The sequence below is a fragment of the Condylura cristata genome, unplaced genomic scaffold (genome assembly GCF_000260355.1).
Source record: "Condylura cristata isolate star-nosed mole 26May11 unplaced genomic scaffold, ConCri1.0 scaffold00001, whole genome shotgun sequence".
Lineage (NCBI taxonomy): Eukaryota > Metazoa > Chordata > Mammalia > Eulipotyphla > Talpidae > Condylura > Condylura cristata.
Genome location: NW_004567102.1, coordinates 70,471,207 through 70,487,204, shown reverse-complemented (window position 1 = coordinate 70,487,204; position 15,998 = coordinate 70,471,207). Strand labels below are relative to the sequence as shown.

The window sequence follows — 15,998 nt, the reverse complement described above, 5'->3', positions numbered from 1 at the left end:
CCAAAGACAAAATATTACTTGAATTATAGTAGCAGATTTCATTTTTATTATCTTTTTTTTTTTTTTTTGAGAACTGAGTTCTAGCCAGTATGTTGCACTATAAGACATCTTAAAATTCTCTAGGACCTGATTAATTTATTCCCTTCATCTCTATAAAGGTAATTACTTGTATCTTCATTGCATGAGAAAATGAAATTGTCAGTTTTTGATGGGGCCAAAATATGGGATTTTTAGGTGAAAGGAGGTGGGGTCAGTTTTTCTGAGCAAACATCCAAATGCCATTTAGACATTACCAGAAATAGAACAAAGTGAATTTGTGATACTGTCTTAAAAGATTTCCCCCCCTGGAATGTACATATGTTAACTCCCAATTTTTTTTCAAATGTTCCAAAAAAGGTTTTGCAGATTTGGGACAATAAAGACTATGGATCAACTCGGAGTATTGTTCGTATTATTGGGACAATCCTTCCTTTAGGACCTTGTCCCAGGCCTAATTTTGAGGTAAGTCAGTCAACGTGCATTATTTAAGTGCACTGCATAAAAAGAAAATCCTGCTCCCAAAGATATAAGATGAAACAACTAAAGATGAGCTATTTTCAAGTCAAAAATCTTTAGGTTACCCTTGGAAGAACCAGTCATTATGCATGTTTTTGTTTCTTTATAAAGTTACCTTCAAAGCTGAGCAACTGTGAAACAATGTCTGAGTAACTGCTTAGTCTTCTAGTTTGTATTAGATGACATTAACCAGGTGAGAAACTGTTGCTACATGTTACTCAGAATAATATTTTCTTCAGTACTTTTTCTTGCTAATAGGTGCATGCTTTTCCTTTTCACTCTTGGGGTTCTTTAATTTTCTTAGGATGTGTCTTTCCCCCTTGCTCTATGTAGAACCCTGACATTGTTTTTCTTTTTCACTTTAGTTGGTCCCAGTCTTGAACTCTGTAGGCACGCTTAACTGTGGATCTGTAGTCCCCTCTTTGGCTGATATTCTGTGTGTGGCAAATGAAGAAGAAGCCAGTTGTCTCAGATTTCGGTAATTTTGTATACTTTTTGAAATGTGGGATATGGACTGTAAATCTGAATTCTTGCATGTGCTGAGATTTTTCAATCTAATTGGGCTTTTTAGTTTGTGTGTACTGCTCTATGGTGTACGAAAATTTTTTCCATAAGGATGATTGGTGGTTTCTCATTTTTAGCTAGTTTTTTTAATGCACATTCAAACCTAATATCAGGTCTAGGAAGGAAGGGTATTAAAATGACATCAAAATCTCTAGGTTCATTTTTTGGAGAACATGGCTTCCTATATTAGATTTATTTTGTTTTTATACATTGAGGCAAAACTTTTGTATTTTACCTTTGAACAACGTGGGATTAAGGGTACTTTACCTTTGAACAATGTGGGATTAAGGGTACTGACCCTCAGTGTGGCTGAAAAAAATCCACATATCACTACTGACTCTATAGAAACTAAACAGATTGTTGTCGACGGGCAGTCTTACCAATAACAAACAGTTGATTACCTCATTTTTTTTTGTTGTTATATGTATTATATATTATATAATAAAATATGCTAGTGCAAAGGAAATATTAATGTACTGTAATTTTTAAATTTATCTTTAGTAAGTTTATGCTTAGACGTATAAGGGGGCTCACACAGTTCAAACCTGTGTTGATCAAGGGTCATCTACTTAATATTTACTTTGTCCCAGACCATAATATTAAAATATATTTCAAAATTTGGGTGTGTTGCCCTTTGGGAGTACTAACTTATATATCAACATACTAAAATCCAGACTCTACACACATAAAGGACCATTATTCAAATATTTTAACTAAGTTTATCATCTCAAACTGATTTACCAATTTTAAGAAATTATACTACCATAAATTTACCCCTAATGACAATGTAGTATAACGTACTTCACTACCTTATATTTAAGAATATGAAGAATTTCTAAATAAATTAACATTACTTCTAAATAAATCTGTACTGTGTTTAATGCTAATAGCCAGAACAATACAGGATAATCATTTTCATAATATTCTTTATTTGAAGTCACTACCTCTTAAAAGCTACATTCTATTTTATACATTGAAAATGCAAGCTACATACGATATGCTTGCCATCAGCAAGCATATCATGAGATAAAGAAAGCAACTCGGATTTTATTTTGGTGTCTTTATTCTTTGAAAAACTAGTATTTCTCTTGGAAAATTTCCCTTCCTCATTCCTTCTTTTTCTCCATTTTTTCCTTCCACCCACAGAAGTAGTATACGGAAAAATGAAGGAGAGGAGAAAATGGAATTTTCCCGTCCTTCACAATTAGTTTGGGATCCACAGTTACCTACTCTAAGACATGAAAATCTAGTGAAGAATAATCACCCTCCAAATGATGCTGCATTTAAAAAAATAGCTGCCCTTGAAGATGAGTTAACTTTTCTTCGCTCTCAAATTGCTGCAATTGTGGCAATGCAGGAACTGAAAAAAGGTACAAATTATAGTAGGTAATATATTGGATTTTTGTTTCAGTTAGTTGATACTCAGTATTTAAGTCTGATTAGGGCTGAATGATATTAAATGTAAAAGAATGCTGGGTATATGAAATTATGTCTGATAGCTATGAGAATGAATTAAGACATTTGTGGTGAGGGAACTGACTTCAGCTTATTGCTGAAAATTAATGCTTTGCTTTTTAAAACTCTTGCTTTTTAAAATAAGCTATTTTATCTTCAGAAAAGCATTAGAAATTAAGGGGATGGAAGCATAATATGAAATGAGTATAGGTTTAAAGCTTTATATATTTGTGGTTTGCTGTACTTCCAACAGGTTTAGGTAAATAGTTTTCTAAATAATCCTTTTTTAAGTTTTCAACTTAACTTGCTTTCACCAGTATTCATATACACAATATATATGTATACATACAGCAACACATATATATGTATAACACATAATATTTCTGTAGTATTATATATTTATTATATAAAATTTATATATGTAATATGAATTTGTGATTACATATATTGACAATATGAAATATAAATGCATTTTTTAAGCAATCATGTTTGAATTTTGAGCCAGTCTTTCATGAAAACATTACATACTCAATAGCCACCTTTGACCCTTACCTTGAAAACATATGTTTAAATGATTATACAGTGTCATCAGTGAGTGAATATACCAGTTTGAGTGTTTCTAGCTACAAGTTTTTGATTATGTTTTAGCTTGTTTAAATAGAGGATGAAATTTTATTATTTTCTCCTTAAAATGTGTTCTCCCCTTTCCTGTGAGCACCTACACGAAGATTCCTAATTGGATTAAAAATAAGTTTACTATTGCCTTGACTCACAGAAAATGCTAAGTAAATGGGATTGTTTCTTGATCCTTCAATCCTGTAGTTGCTTTATAGATACTGCTCCTGTTTTGGTGTTTAGTAGTATTAGTGTTCTGTTGGAGAGACTGTTGCATGCTTTTTCAACAGACTTTTTTGTTTTTAGACTACTTTGATTTGAATGATGGGCCGAGCTGTTTGGGACGAACGCCATCATCGGAGACTGCTCAGCTGAGGGTTGACCCAGATCTGTTTTCAAGTCCACCGTTTCCCTCTCCTCCTCCTCCACCACCACTGCCCCCTCAGCTATCTTCTCTACAGCCTCCCAGTTCTCTCTGCCCAGAATCTGATAACATGTGTAATACAGATAATTCAGGAACTGAAATGAAAAAACAACACCCAGGTGCCAGGAAGACCGATTGTAGTCGTCATTCAAGACACCAGAAAAGTAAAGATGCGCCAAACATGTTGGACGTTCTGAAGGATCTGAATAAGGTTAAGCTTCGTGCAATTGAGCGGTATGTCGTTCTATTTTGAAAAATGAACTAAATTTTATTGATAATCTTTTAAAGAAATTATAGTTGTCAAGTAAACATAGATCAAATTTTTTATATTCTTCACCCTGAATATCCTTCCCGGAATGGTCATTTTCAGTTTTTATGTCAGGAAACATTTAAAGGCAAACTATTTCCTGTTGTCGGATTACATTTTGTTTGTTGAATAATTTTATTTACTTTTTAATTAGATTTAATAATTGCCTCTCAGTTCCTTTTTTTCCCCTTCTTTTGGAAATTCCTCTCTAGAAACTGACCTGTTGTTCACACCTCGCTGTTGCTCTAAGCCTGCGGTCTTGTGCTCATCTTAAGTATTTCACTAAAATGACATTTTCCTCCCCTTTCACCTGCAATGCTTCACTCATTTTTTTGGGTGTCCAACCTTGTAACTTCCTGAGAAAAGGTGCATAAAAGATTATTTTTGGACCTTGCATATTTGAAAGTGTTATTCTCACTTCTTGACTACTTTGGCTAGGTATATAATAGGTTGAAATAATTTACTCCGAGTTTTGAAAACTTTACTTCATTAACTTCTAGCTTCCCTTGTTCCTGTTGAGAAATTGATCTATCTCTGATTCTTGATACTTTGTATAAAACCTGGTTCTTATTCTTGAAGCATTTAAGACCTTCTCTTTGGTATTGGTATTCTGAAATTTCATGACAAAGTCATACTCTGCAGATTTCTTTTTAAATTTTTTCTGCTGGCCACTTGTGGACTCATTCAATGTGAAATTATAGGACCTTCATTTTTGGAAATCTCTCATAACCATTTCTCTGATGACTTTCTTTTTTTCTTCTTTCCTGTTTTCCTAGAATTCTTATTAAAAGTTTGAGTGTCAGAATTATTCCTCTTTCTATCTTTACTGTTTTCTTTTGATTTTATTGTACATTCTGGAAAAAATTCTTTTTATATACATTCCAATTCTTTTGCATTTTTCTTGTTATTATGTTTTAGTTTCTAAAAGCCATTACTTTTCCCTAAATGCTCCTTCTTAAAATCTTGCTTTTATTTATCTTATTCCTCTGAAGCTATTAACTGTAGTGTTTTTTTTTTTCCCCTTTGTTCTTGAGTTATCTAGTTATCTTTAGTTTCCCTGGCTTGATTTTCCGCACCATCTTCACTTTTTTATTTTTAAAAAGATTTATTTATGTATACAATAACTGGGGTGTTAGCCAGAAATGTGGGGGTGTGGGGTGTGTGAGAAGATTCACCAGAGACAGAGTGGGGAGCAGAACAGGTCGACTGACTGAAATACACTGCTGAGGGGAGCAGCTGGTGGGTCAGGAGAGGTCTGCTGCACCATGTGGGTCACCTTCCTGGTGGGGATAGTACTCAGCCCCTCAGTGGCTGGTGATAGCTTGAAAGTCCTGTCTTTAACCCCTGTGCCATCAACGAGGCCCCTCCATCTTTATTTTAGACTCTATGTCTGATAATTCTTGGCTGTCCACTCATAATTAAAAGTGAGGCAAAGAAGAGCTCGTTCTTTGTTAGCTAACAGGCTTCACAATCTAGTGTTCGAATAGAGGACGTGACATTTTTTGGCAGATTCCAGATTTTTTGTAGCTGTATATTTTTATTTTGGGATTAGGGGCTTTTCCTCGACATTTTTTTTTAAATCTCCCTCTTGGTTAGTAGTGATGGAATTACACAGAGAGGCAAGCCTGTTTGAAAGCTAGGTGGGAAAGCGGTGTGTAGACTGTTTCCCTCCCTTTCAAACAGGCAGCTCAACTCTCTTCACTTTGATGGGCTTTTTTAGCTTTTAACATTTTGTTTCAATTCTTATTTACTCTGTCTTCTAGTAATCTGATTTTTGTCTTCAGTCAAAGATAGCTGATAAACACTAGGTCCTGAAAAGTTGTAGAGTCTTCCCACATGGTATCTTGGTTTTCTGATTCATAATTCTTGTTCCCTCTTGATTCCTCATTCCATAGCAAAATACTCTGTCACTTCAAGACTAATAGGATTTTAATGTTATGTTTGTTTTGGGGTTCAGATGATGGGATTTATTGGGTGGGGTTCTTGGGTTCCTCTGAGAAAGAATTCAACAGACATTCAGTTACACAGCAAGTTTACTGAGGAGAGAGGAAAAAGGAAAGAGGCCATGCATAGACATTGGTGGGCAGTCTTAAAGAACAAGAAATGCATTTTGCTAGGGCCAGAGGTGTTTTTTTTTTAATAATTTTGATGGAATTATTGTGGAAATTACCACCTTAGGGTCAGATTGTGTTGGTTTTATTCTAAGATGCATTATCTTCTCTGCCCCCTTCCCTGGCTGATAATCTTTTCTGATTCCATCTCAGTTTCCTGGAAACTTCCATAGCCAGGTCTAGTTTCAGGTTTATTAATTATCCCTACCCCCACCTCGGGGGGCTGTTTGTCCTCCTGAGACCTTCCATCTGAATTTTTTTACTCTGAGTTTCCATCACTTGTATTTACGTTTGTGAACAATATGCTTACACAAAGTTTCAACTTATTCAAATGTTTTAGGTCACCTGGAGGTAGACCCATTCATAAGAGGAAAAGACAAAATTCACACTGGGATCCAGTGTCTTTGATATCCCATGCACTTAAACAGAAGTTTGCATTCCAGCAAGATGATTCCTTTGAGGCAGGAAACAGATCATGGGAGTCCTCCCCATTTTCTAGTCCAGAAACTTCAAGGGTGAGTTACTAATAATGTGAAGTTGTTCTTTCAGATTTTTTAAAGTGGGTTGTCCATCATGTCCAGCTCTCGAGAAGTGATTACCGGAATGCACTTGTTAAGGCTGCTAATGTTTCTGTTGACTTATACATGCTCGTTTTAGCTTCTACCTTCCATGAAGTGTTTTGAAATAAAACACTTGATTTGAAAAATACCAGTGCATAAGTTTGTCCTGGTTTGTCCAGATAGGTGCTGGCTTGATGTTGCTATCTGCACAATAACTTTTGAAATGACCAGAGAAGAATGTGCCAAATATTTCAGGCTAACCATGATTCAGTGTGAATTCTCCACTGTTTATCTCAGCCCAGTATACGGACTTGGAATTATTTAGTTAAATAGCATATTAGCTGTGCTTTTAAAACACAAGTGTGATCATAATTCTCTTCAATGACAATGTTTCTTGAGCCTGCTTAGAAGATTCACACTATATTTCAAAAAATACTTAAAAGGACATCACTATATTTCAGTTACTCGACCCATACAATCACTCCTTTCTTGAAGTCTCTCTTCTTTAGTTTCGATACTCCTCTTTTGGGGTAGTTTTCCCATGTCACAATTTAATTGAGGTACAGTGTAAGAAAGAGACTTGAGAATGAAAAAGTGTGACAGGTCAGTGCCTGTCAGGTGGGTGATATTGAGGAGTAGCAGACATGACAGAAGGAGGCCCAATAATTTAAAAAGCGGATGGCAGCCCTCCCTAGTGGTGCAGCGGGTTAAAGCACAGCACTAAGAAGGTAAAGCCACTTCAGCATGAGTTCGATCCCTGCCCTGGAGGTGACCCACATGGTGTAGCAGACCTTTCGTGACCTGCCCATTGCTCCCCTCAGCAGTGTACTTCCTCAGTTGGGCTGTTCTGCTCCCCACTCTGTTTCTGGTGAATCTTCTTACCACCCCTATGCCTCTGGCCTGTACCCCAGTTCTGTATGCATAAATAAATAAATCTTAAAAAAAAAAGAGCAGATGGTAACTCAAAGCACCTAACTGAGTGGGTGGGAATTGCATGCTTTTGTTGCAGCATGTGTCGTCTGTGTACATGCAATATCCAATATTAAAGATGCTGACTGAGATTCTTTAAGGAGGCAAGCAAGTACATAGCTCATTTTGGAACTGTTGCAGTAAAATCCGCATGTCTAAAGTAAATGCTTAGTATTTCTATAGAAATTATAACGTACAAACCATTTTTTTTTAAAGGTAGTTCAGGCCTGTGGCTATTTCAAAAAAATTTTATTTGTTTATGCATACAGACCTGGGGTACGATCCAGAGGTGCAGGGGTGGTGAAATGATTCACCAGAGACAGAGTGGGGAGCAGAATAGGCAGATAGACGAAGTACACTGCTGAGGGGAGCAGTGGGTGAGACAGGAGAGGTCTGCCGTGCCATGTAGATCACCTCCAGGGTCAGGGATTGAACTGCCACTGAAGTGGCTGCAGCTAGCGTGCAGTGCTGTGCCCTAACCCATTGCACCACAAGGGAGGGCCTACAAACCATTTTTCACTCATCTCATTTGATCTTCACAGCAGTAGCCCATGTTACCTGCTTCACACTTTAGGAAAATGAGCTTCTGAGTGTGGAAGTGATGTACCCAAAATCTACATCTAAGGGGCAGAACAATGACTAACTACTAAAATTCTAGGATGTTTATAGGCCTTCAGTATTCAAAGAAATCTTAGATGAAGTGTTTCCCAGCGCTAGGATAAATTAGATGTGTTCCTGGGTTGTCTTTCATCATTCACTGTTCTGAGAATTTTTGCTTTAATCAGTTACAAGCGTCTTAGAGGAAGAATCATCCCTTTTGCATATCTTACTGCACCTAGCTTAGGGCTGGACATGGGAGCCTCACACTGTTGTCACTAGCAGCTCCGAGCGTGGCGGCAACTGTCTTGCTGACTTTATGTCCTTAGCTCTGAGCACAGTGCCTGCCAGTCACTCCAAAAGCTCCTTATTGTGGAATGAAGTGGACATCAACATTTGTGTCGCTGCTTTTTTCTACATTAGAATAATTTCTGTGTTAAACATGTGCTTGCTTTTAGTTTGGCCATCACGTTTCACAGTCAGGACAGTGACCTAAGGGAAGTCACGAGCAGCACAAAAGGTGGAAACCGTGTGCTGCGTTGACACCACAAGGGAGGATGGTAGAAGCGACCTGCGTGTCCTTCACCACAGAGCACGTATTTTCTATTGAATGAAGGTAACTGAAGTCTGGACACTGGTATATTGGAGGACAGAGTTCGCAAGAGTCCTGGCTCTTAACAGTGTCTCTCTCAGAAGCTCTCGCAGTTGGCAGGCTGCTGCTGCTGTTCAGTGTATGGAATTTATTTGTCATGTATGTTAATGCTGTTGAACATTGTATATGTGATGCCACAAATGGTTTTCCTAAGGCAAAATAATAAATGATAATATATCTCAGACCAGTAGGACGTCACTGTAAGTAACAGACCATTTTAGTGGACTAAGAAATGAATGCAAATTAAGTCTGAATTCTCTTCAGCAAATGAAAGTATGTTTGGGTTTTTGTGTCTTAAAGCAATTATGATGTTCTAATTTAAGAGCCTTGGAAAATTTTAAAAATTGGTAATGATCTGGTTTGTTTGACTTCCAGGAACTTGAGATTTTCAAAGAATACAAAAGCATGTTTTCATGAAAATAAACATAATTTGAATCATACAGGTTAAACCTCCTGAAGCCCGAGGCCGCAGTTATTCTTAGAAACTAAATTTAATTGTTAAATGCTATAAGTAGCAATATTTAAGGAAATTTCTTGATAAATTCTGCCAAATCTTGCTCTTTCTCTCTCTCTATATATATAATATAAATATAAATGTATATGCCTATCATTTAATTTTCTTTGTTCCTAATTGCATTTCTACTGTTTTTTTTTTTTGTAAATAAATGTGCCTTTAGAATTTGGTTGTGCATATAAATATAAATATAAATATAAATATAAATATAAATATATATGCCTATCATTTAATTTTCTTTGTTCCTAATTGCATTTCTACTGTTTGTTTTTTTTTTTTTTTGTAAATAAATGTGCCTTTAGAATTTGGTTGTGCTCTCTAGCAATTCAAATTCACTTTTTTCTTTACTACTTCAAAAAGTGAACTATTTAATTTTGGGGAAATAGTTCTATATGGCTAGTTTCTTTCTCGTTTTTTAATTTGAAGATTTTATTTATTTATTTTTTTCTAGAAGAACTGGGTTGTAGGCCAGAAGTGTAGGGATGAGAGGATTCACCAGAGACAGTTGGGGGGAGGGGCAGGCCAGGTGGATTGACTGAAGAGCACTGCAGAGGGGAGCAGCAGGCGAGACAGGAGAGGTCTGCTGCGCCATGTGGGTCAGCTCCCTGACTGGGGATCAAACTCAGGCTGTTGCAGTGAGAGTGCTGAGACTAAACCCTTGGCCACCAGGGAGACCCCCAACATAGGTAGTTTCTTGACATGTTTCCCTACTCCCTTCAGCCTATGCAACAGGCTGGATTCAGACTGGATTCAGCACCCACCCAGATTGCCTGGCCGTCTTTTCAGAAAGTCCAGTTTGCCCGTCGCTTTCTTGTTGCTGTGGTTGAGTTGGTTGCCTGGGCCCTCTCCATCCCTGGCCGCCTTCTTGCTGGTCAGCCTTCAGTTGAGAGCAGCCTGGCAGTTATCATCTGTGACCACAAGGAACAGGAGTCCGGGCACAGAGAACAGAACCTGGAAACCCTCAAACTCTTGTACCAACACTGCAGACTTGTTAAATGAGAAAATAAAATGTGGCTTTTCTGTTATTTATAGCTGGAAGTATCTGACTGATACAGCACTTTGCTTTGCTACCTGCCTGTTGATCCTTCTGTAGTTTTGGATTCCTCTTAACTGTTTTTTAATCAGTTGTTTGTCCTTGCTGTGTTTCTAACCCTCCTGTACATTCCCTCACCCAAACTTCTCTCATTGTGCTGTGACTAGAATTCTTTTCCCCTGAAATAACTGCTTTTTTTTTTTTTTTTTATCCCTGAGGTCATTTGCATTTTCATTTTCTTGGTTGCCTTAGTCAGAAACATGTCATCAATATCTCTCCAGTCAATATCTACCCCAACAACTAGTGGAAAGTAGAATCTCCAGAAGAAAACATCCACTGTCAAGTACAGTGTATTTCCTGAGAAGCCTCAGGATGGTTTGTTCTGCTGCACAGTGAATTTGCTGCCTGCCCAGAGCTTTTCAACACCACGATGTGTCAGCGCTGACTTGACCCTGGGCTCACCTCTTTAAAGTGGTGCTTCTGGTAGCCTGGGAGACATGAGGGCATGCTTGGAAATTTCCTCTTAGGAGGCCTCTGCAAAGACTGAAACCTTGGCTCCTGGTGGTTTGTGTTTGCTGTAGAGGTTGTGAGGGCTAGGCCTTCATCATGAAGCTATGCAACAGTTAGCTAATATTTATAAAATCATATTTTATAATGCATTGTAAACAAGTGAACACATTGTACATGCAGTAACCTTTTGTTATGTCAATGCTAGCTTTTTACTGACTAAACTGTACATTCCCGGCTTGCCCTCTTCCTCAGATGTCTTAAACTAGCTGTCCCTTCTTCCCAACTGGCTATGAAGCCCCGTTTAAGCAAGGGCTTTTATAAGGCATTCCAGGCTCATATTTGGAAAATGAGAGAGACACTCTGCAGTAAGCTAATGGGCTGCAGTGCAGTCTCACAGGCGACTCAGCAAATCCAGAAGTGGGGCTCACCCTTCAGGATTGTTAGGTACTGTCTTCCCCTTTCACATCACTGAATGTCACATCAGGAAGAGGGAGCGTGGTCTTGAGACAGTAAGGGGCATTTTCCACACGTAAATCAGTTCCAAAGCTGGATCAGAGTAGTGCTTCTCAGCCCACCGAGACACGGCTCCTCGTAGCATGTCGCCTCCATACTCCTTACAGTGCACTTCAGTAGTTCTACTTGTCAAGAAATCCCAGCGGCCACTGCCCTGTCATCCTCCTGCCAGGCTAGTTCTCATCGTATTGAAAATGCTTTGCATTTTAAAAATTGGGGATGGGAAGGGTCGAAAAGGCTTTTCTGACGCCAAAGATCTATTCCCAGTCAGCTTCCCTCCCCCGCGTTTTCATGGAAACCACTCATGCTCACAAGAACTCAGATAACTCCTGTTGACTTGGGAACAAATGTAAGAATTGCTGGCAGTGGGCCAGGGAACTGAGTTATCACTTGTCTGGGAGGCCAGACGGAGAGGGTGCCAAAGGCCAGCGTGCACCATTAGCATCCTGGCTTGCTGGCTGGGTGAGACAGACGCATAGCTCAATTTGGTTGCCACTTCAGTTTTTGTGCTCTTGGGCTGGCCAGGGGAGGGCGAAGGGAGTGAGGCCTCTGGGTCCCTGAGAGCTTTCTTCCTTTGTATTTGGGAGTAGGTTGGGTGACAGCAATCTTGTCTCCTTTTAATTTTATTTTTTAAAGATTCATTTATTCACACATACAAGAACTGGGGTACAGGCCAGAGGAGCAGGGAGGGTGGGTGTTAGAGGATCCAAAGTGGTAATAATGAAATAATGCTGACTTAACCCCAATGCCACTAGGGACACCCCCATAGATTGATTCTTAATCCTCAGAACAATGGTAAAATAACTATTGCTACCTTCCTTTTATGCAAGAAGAGCTATGTATTGAGAACCTCTATAACTCTTCCAAGTATTCATTGCTAGACTTTGAACCCACACAGATGGGTTTTCAAACACATATTTTTAACCCTTAGGAAACACTTGTAGTTTTGCAAATTGGTTGAAACTTTCCCTAATTCCAGAAAGCACTCAGGGTAAGTTACTATCTACAAAGCAAATCAAAATAAACTGAATGAAAAAAACCTCCAGGATGCACTTTTCTGTATTTGCCACAAGAGGGAAGCATAGCATCGACAAGCTACTGGACATCTGACAGTATGAAGGCAGCTGACCTGTCATCTTTGGAGATCAACTATTCTAGAACTTGGGTAGACTGGGGAAAGATTTGGTATTACTTGCAAAAGAGACTTATTGTAAGGGATATTTATAAATTATAAGGGCATATTCTTGATAAATCTGAGATTACCAATGTCAGGATAATTGAACTCTCCCCAAGAAATTAAAAACATTCTATCAATGAATGATGAAAGCATAGAACAGTATTCTGATAATTGAAGATTAAAGGAAAATTCTCTGAAGTTCCTTAATTTGAGTCCAGCTATTATTTCACTAGAAGGGAAAACAAAGCTTATTATGAATAATAGGATTATAGTTTTTGCTTTTATTCCTGTACAGATCAGGAGATTAAGGGGTGGAATTTTTATCATGTGTAGTATAAATGTTATTTGTGAAATACGTGTCTCCAAGCATATTGCGATTGCTTAAAACGTCATTCTCCATGTAGCCCTCCCTTGGTAGGCCGACATCTTCCTGTGGCTGAGCTAAACCACACTGAAAGCTAATCCCAGGAGGGTATTAGCCAGCAGGTCCATCTGCTGGGCACAGATTATGATGCAGCACAGGAGGCTTCCAGAAAGGGGACAGCACTCTCCCTGGGACACTGGATTATGCTTCTGTCTGGTTACCATCTGGTTGTCACCGAGGATTCTTCAATTCGTCCTCACTGGTCAGCTCTTCAGCTTTGCCCCCAACAACTAGTATCCAGGGGACCTAGTCTGCTCTTGGCAACCCTACTTCCCTGAAAACCAGACCAAGCGCCTTTCTGCCCCTCCCTAGTTTTGCGGCCTGTGGTTGGTGATGATAATCACAGCGCTAGATTTGTGGGGCGTCTATGTCGTTGGGTTAGCCGTTGTGCTAGATACCTTTAAAACATGAATTTGTTGCCCTACTCCCTTTCTCCAACACAGAGCTACTAAGTCAGTGCTCAAACTCAGGCTTCCACCCCTTCCAAAAGGCCTTACCAACCACCACTATCTCGTCCGGCCTCCAAAAACAACAAGCAACTTCCCCAAGCACCGTGCTGGCACAAGGCTGCTTGGCACTGCTGCTTCCCCCACGTGGGAACCACTCATCCTTCAAGACAGTTTAAAAAGCATTTTTCTCAGATCCTGCTCCCCCTTCCCAAACCCTCAGCGGATATGACCATTTCCCACCTTGGTTCACATGAGACCATGTGCTCATTGCTACTGGATTTCTTCAGCTTCCCAGTCAGGCTTCCCAGCTCTGCTGGGCTCTTTTGAGCAACTTGAGCATAGAGACTAGGTCTTATTCATCTCATTTCCTCCTACATTCAAATAATACTTATAGTTAACCATGAGAATGTTTTGATGGGTTAAGAATGATGCCAGTTATATAAGTTGTCTCATAACCATTCAAAAGAAAGCTTTTGTTCCCATTTATAGAAGAAGAAATTGGAGCTCATAAAACAGGAGCTTGTCTAAGGCCAGTGGCTACTAAGTGTAAGAGCTGGGATCAAACCCAGCTTGAGCTCACGTGCCTGTAACTCAATCTCTGTGTCCTGTCTTGACAAGTGTGATAGAAAATAGACTTGACATAAACTTGCTTAAAACTACATTATTTAGTAACAGAATTTATCCAAAAAACTTGTATAATACAAGTTTACTGCAATATTATTTTAAAAGTATATACAATAATACAAATTTACATTCAGACAACCAAAATGTTTCAGAGCTGGATCCAAACCAGTACAGTCGAGGCCAGGACTTTGCTCTCAGCCTTTGTGGCCCATACTTAGAGGGAAAGATCTCTCTAAGGCCAAACCTCTTTGCCCAAATCGGACAGTTGGGACCACGGCCTGATGCCTCCAACGGAGGGAGAAACTTGACCCTCACAGGACCATCAATCTTAGGGGCCTGGTTAACACTTTGATCACACCATGGACTCCAGTGAGCAGGCCTCTGTCTAGCCCAGACTTCTGCCAGTCCTGTGTCCCAGCAGAACCTGCCCCAGAATTACCTTAGTGTCTTTGGAAAACTACTTCAGCAAGAGTATTTTTCCTCAGAGGATGAATTTGATTTCTGGGAATAGTCAAATAGTGGCAGGTCTGGTGAATGAGTGGCTGGTCAAGCTGGATGATACCACGACTGGTCACAAATGAAGTGTGATATTCAAGTACCTCAAGTGATTTTCTTGCAAGAATTGTAATTTGACTCTGCAGGCATTTCCTAAAGACTGCTTCCAAAAATATTCTGAGCCCTGGCTACTCTGGGTACATTTACCCAGGATGACTTTTGGGAGGACAGAACTCATTTTAAAGGTAAAATTTCTGGCAGTAAATCAGCCATTGTGCTTTCAAATCACCAATATGTTTTGTGGTTGATATTACCTGGACAGAATCCAAGATTTAAAAAGTTAGCCTTAGCAGATGGTAGAGTAAATTTTTGGACAAAGATAAAAAAAAAATTCATGCCTATTTAGGTTAAAAGAAGATTAATTTTGACAAAAGCAACAGATATTTCATCATAAATACATCTGTCTTCCTATATTTTTTTAAGATATAGGGAGATATATATAGGAGTTCTCTACCCATCTATTATTTTCTGCTTGAACTGGAGAGCATGACCAAATTTAATCATTAAAAAAGCAGATGGAAGGTAAAATAGCACCGATGTTAATTTCTCTTCCTCTACTGACATTTCACTGATACCAGGAATCACTGACCTAATCCATTATTGGCACTGGTGATAACCACTTTGAAATGAATGAAACAGTTTGTTGAGTTATGCCAGTGATGTAGCATGAAAGTGGGTTCCTGTGTATGCTATGAAAATTGTCCAACTTCTTTTCCTCTGTCCAGAAGGGACAGAAAAGTCATGAATGGAAAAAGCATAGACTAAGAAATGGGAGACTGAAGAATGAATCTCTACTGTGAAACAAATTTATTGTACCATATCAGCCACGCCAAGTCTCTGTCATGTGTCAATTTCCTTCTCTGTGAAATGAAGAATTTGGGTAAAAATCCATAACTAAATATTAGGAGGCTACAAAATGTGTTTTTTTTAAAGATTTATTTTATTTATTCACACAGAACTAGGGTACAGGCCAGAGGTATAAGGGCAGTGAGAGGATTCACCAGAGACAGAGTGGGGAGCAGAACAGACTGACTGACGAAGTACACTGCTGAGGGGAGCAGCGGGCGGGTCAGGAGAGGTCTGCCGCACCATGTGGTCACCTCCGGGGCAGGCGGGAATCGAACTCATGTGGAAGTGGCTTTAGCTTCTTAGTGCTGTGCTTTAACCCACTGTGCCACCAGGGAGGGCCCCCAAATGTGTATTTTTTTTTAAAGATTTATTTATTTTTGCATACAGAACTGGGGTACAGGTCAGAGGCTTAGGGGCAGTGAGAGGATTCACCAGAGACAGAGTGGGGAGCAGAACAGACTGACTGACGAAGTACACTGCTGAGGGGAGCAGCGGGCGGGTCAGGAGAGGTCTGCCGCACCATGTGGTCACCTCCGGGGCA

General features: G+C 39.2%; 1 protein-coding gene across 1 annotated transcript in view; it reads left to right on the top strand.

The window, feature by feature from the left end:
* The window catches only part of MTFR2 (mitochondrial fission regulator 2), a 10,585-nt gene extending 1,937 nt beyond the window's left edge, over window positions 1–8,648 (top strand). Inside the window, exons 2-7 of the mRNA XM_004673882.1 lie at window positions 397–501; window positions 921–1,033; window positions 2,266–2,501; window positions 3,496–3,847; window positions 6,372–6,546; window positions 8,616–8,648. Coding sequence (XP_004673939.1) covers window positions 397–501; window positions 921–1,033; window positions 2,266–2,501; window positions 3,496–3,847; window positions 6,372–6,546; window positions 8,616–8,648 — 1,014 coding nt within the window. The remainder of the gene's footprint in view (window positions 1–396; window positions 502–920; window positions 1,034–2,265; window positions 2,502–3,495; window positions 3,848–6,371; window positions 6,547–8,615) is intronic.
* Window positions 8,649–15,998: the final 7,350 nt, after the last annotated feature.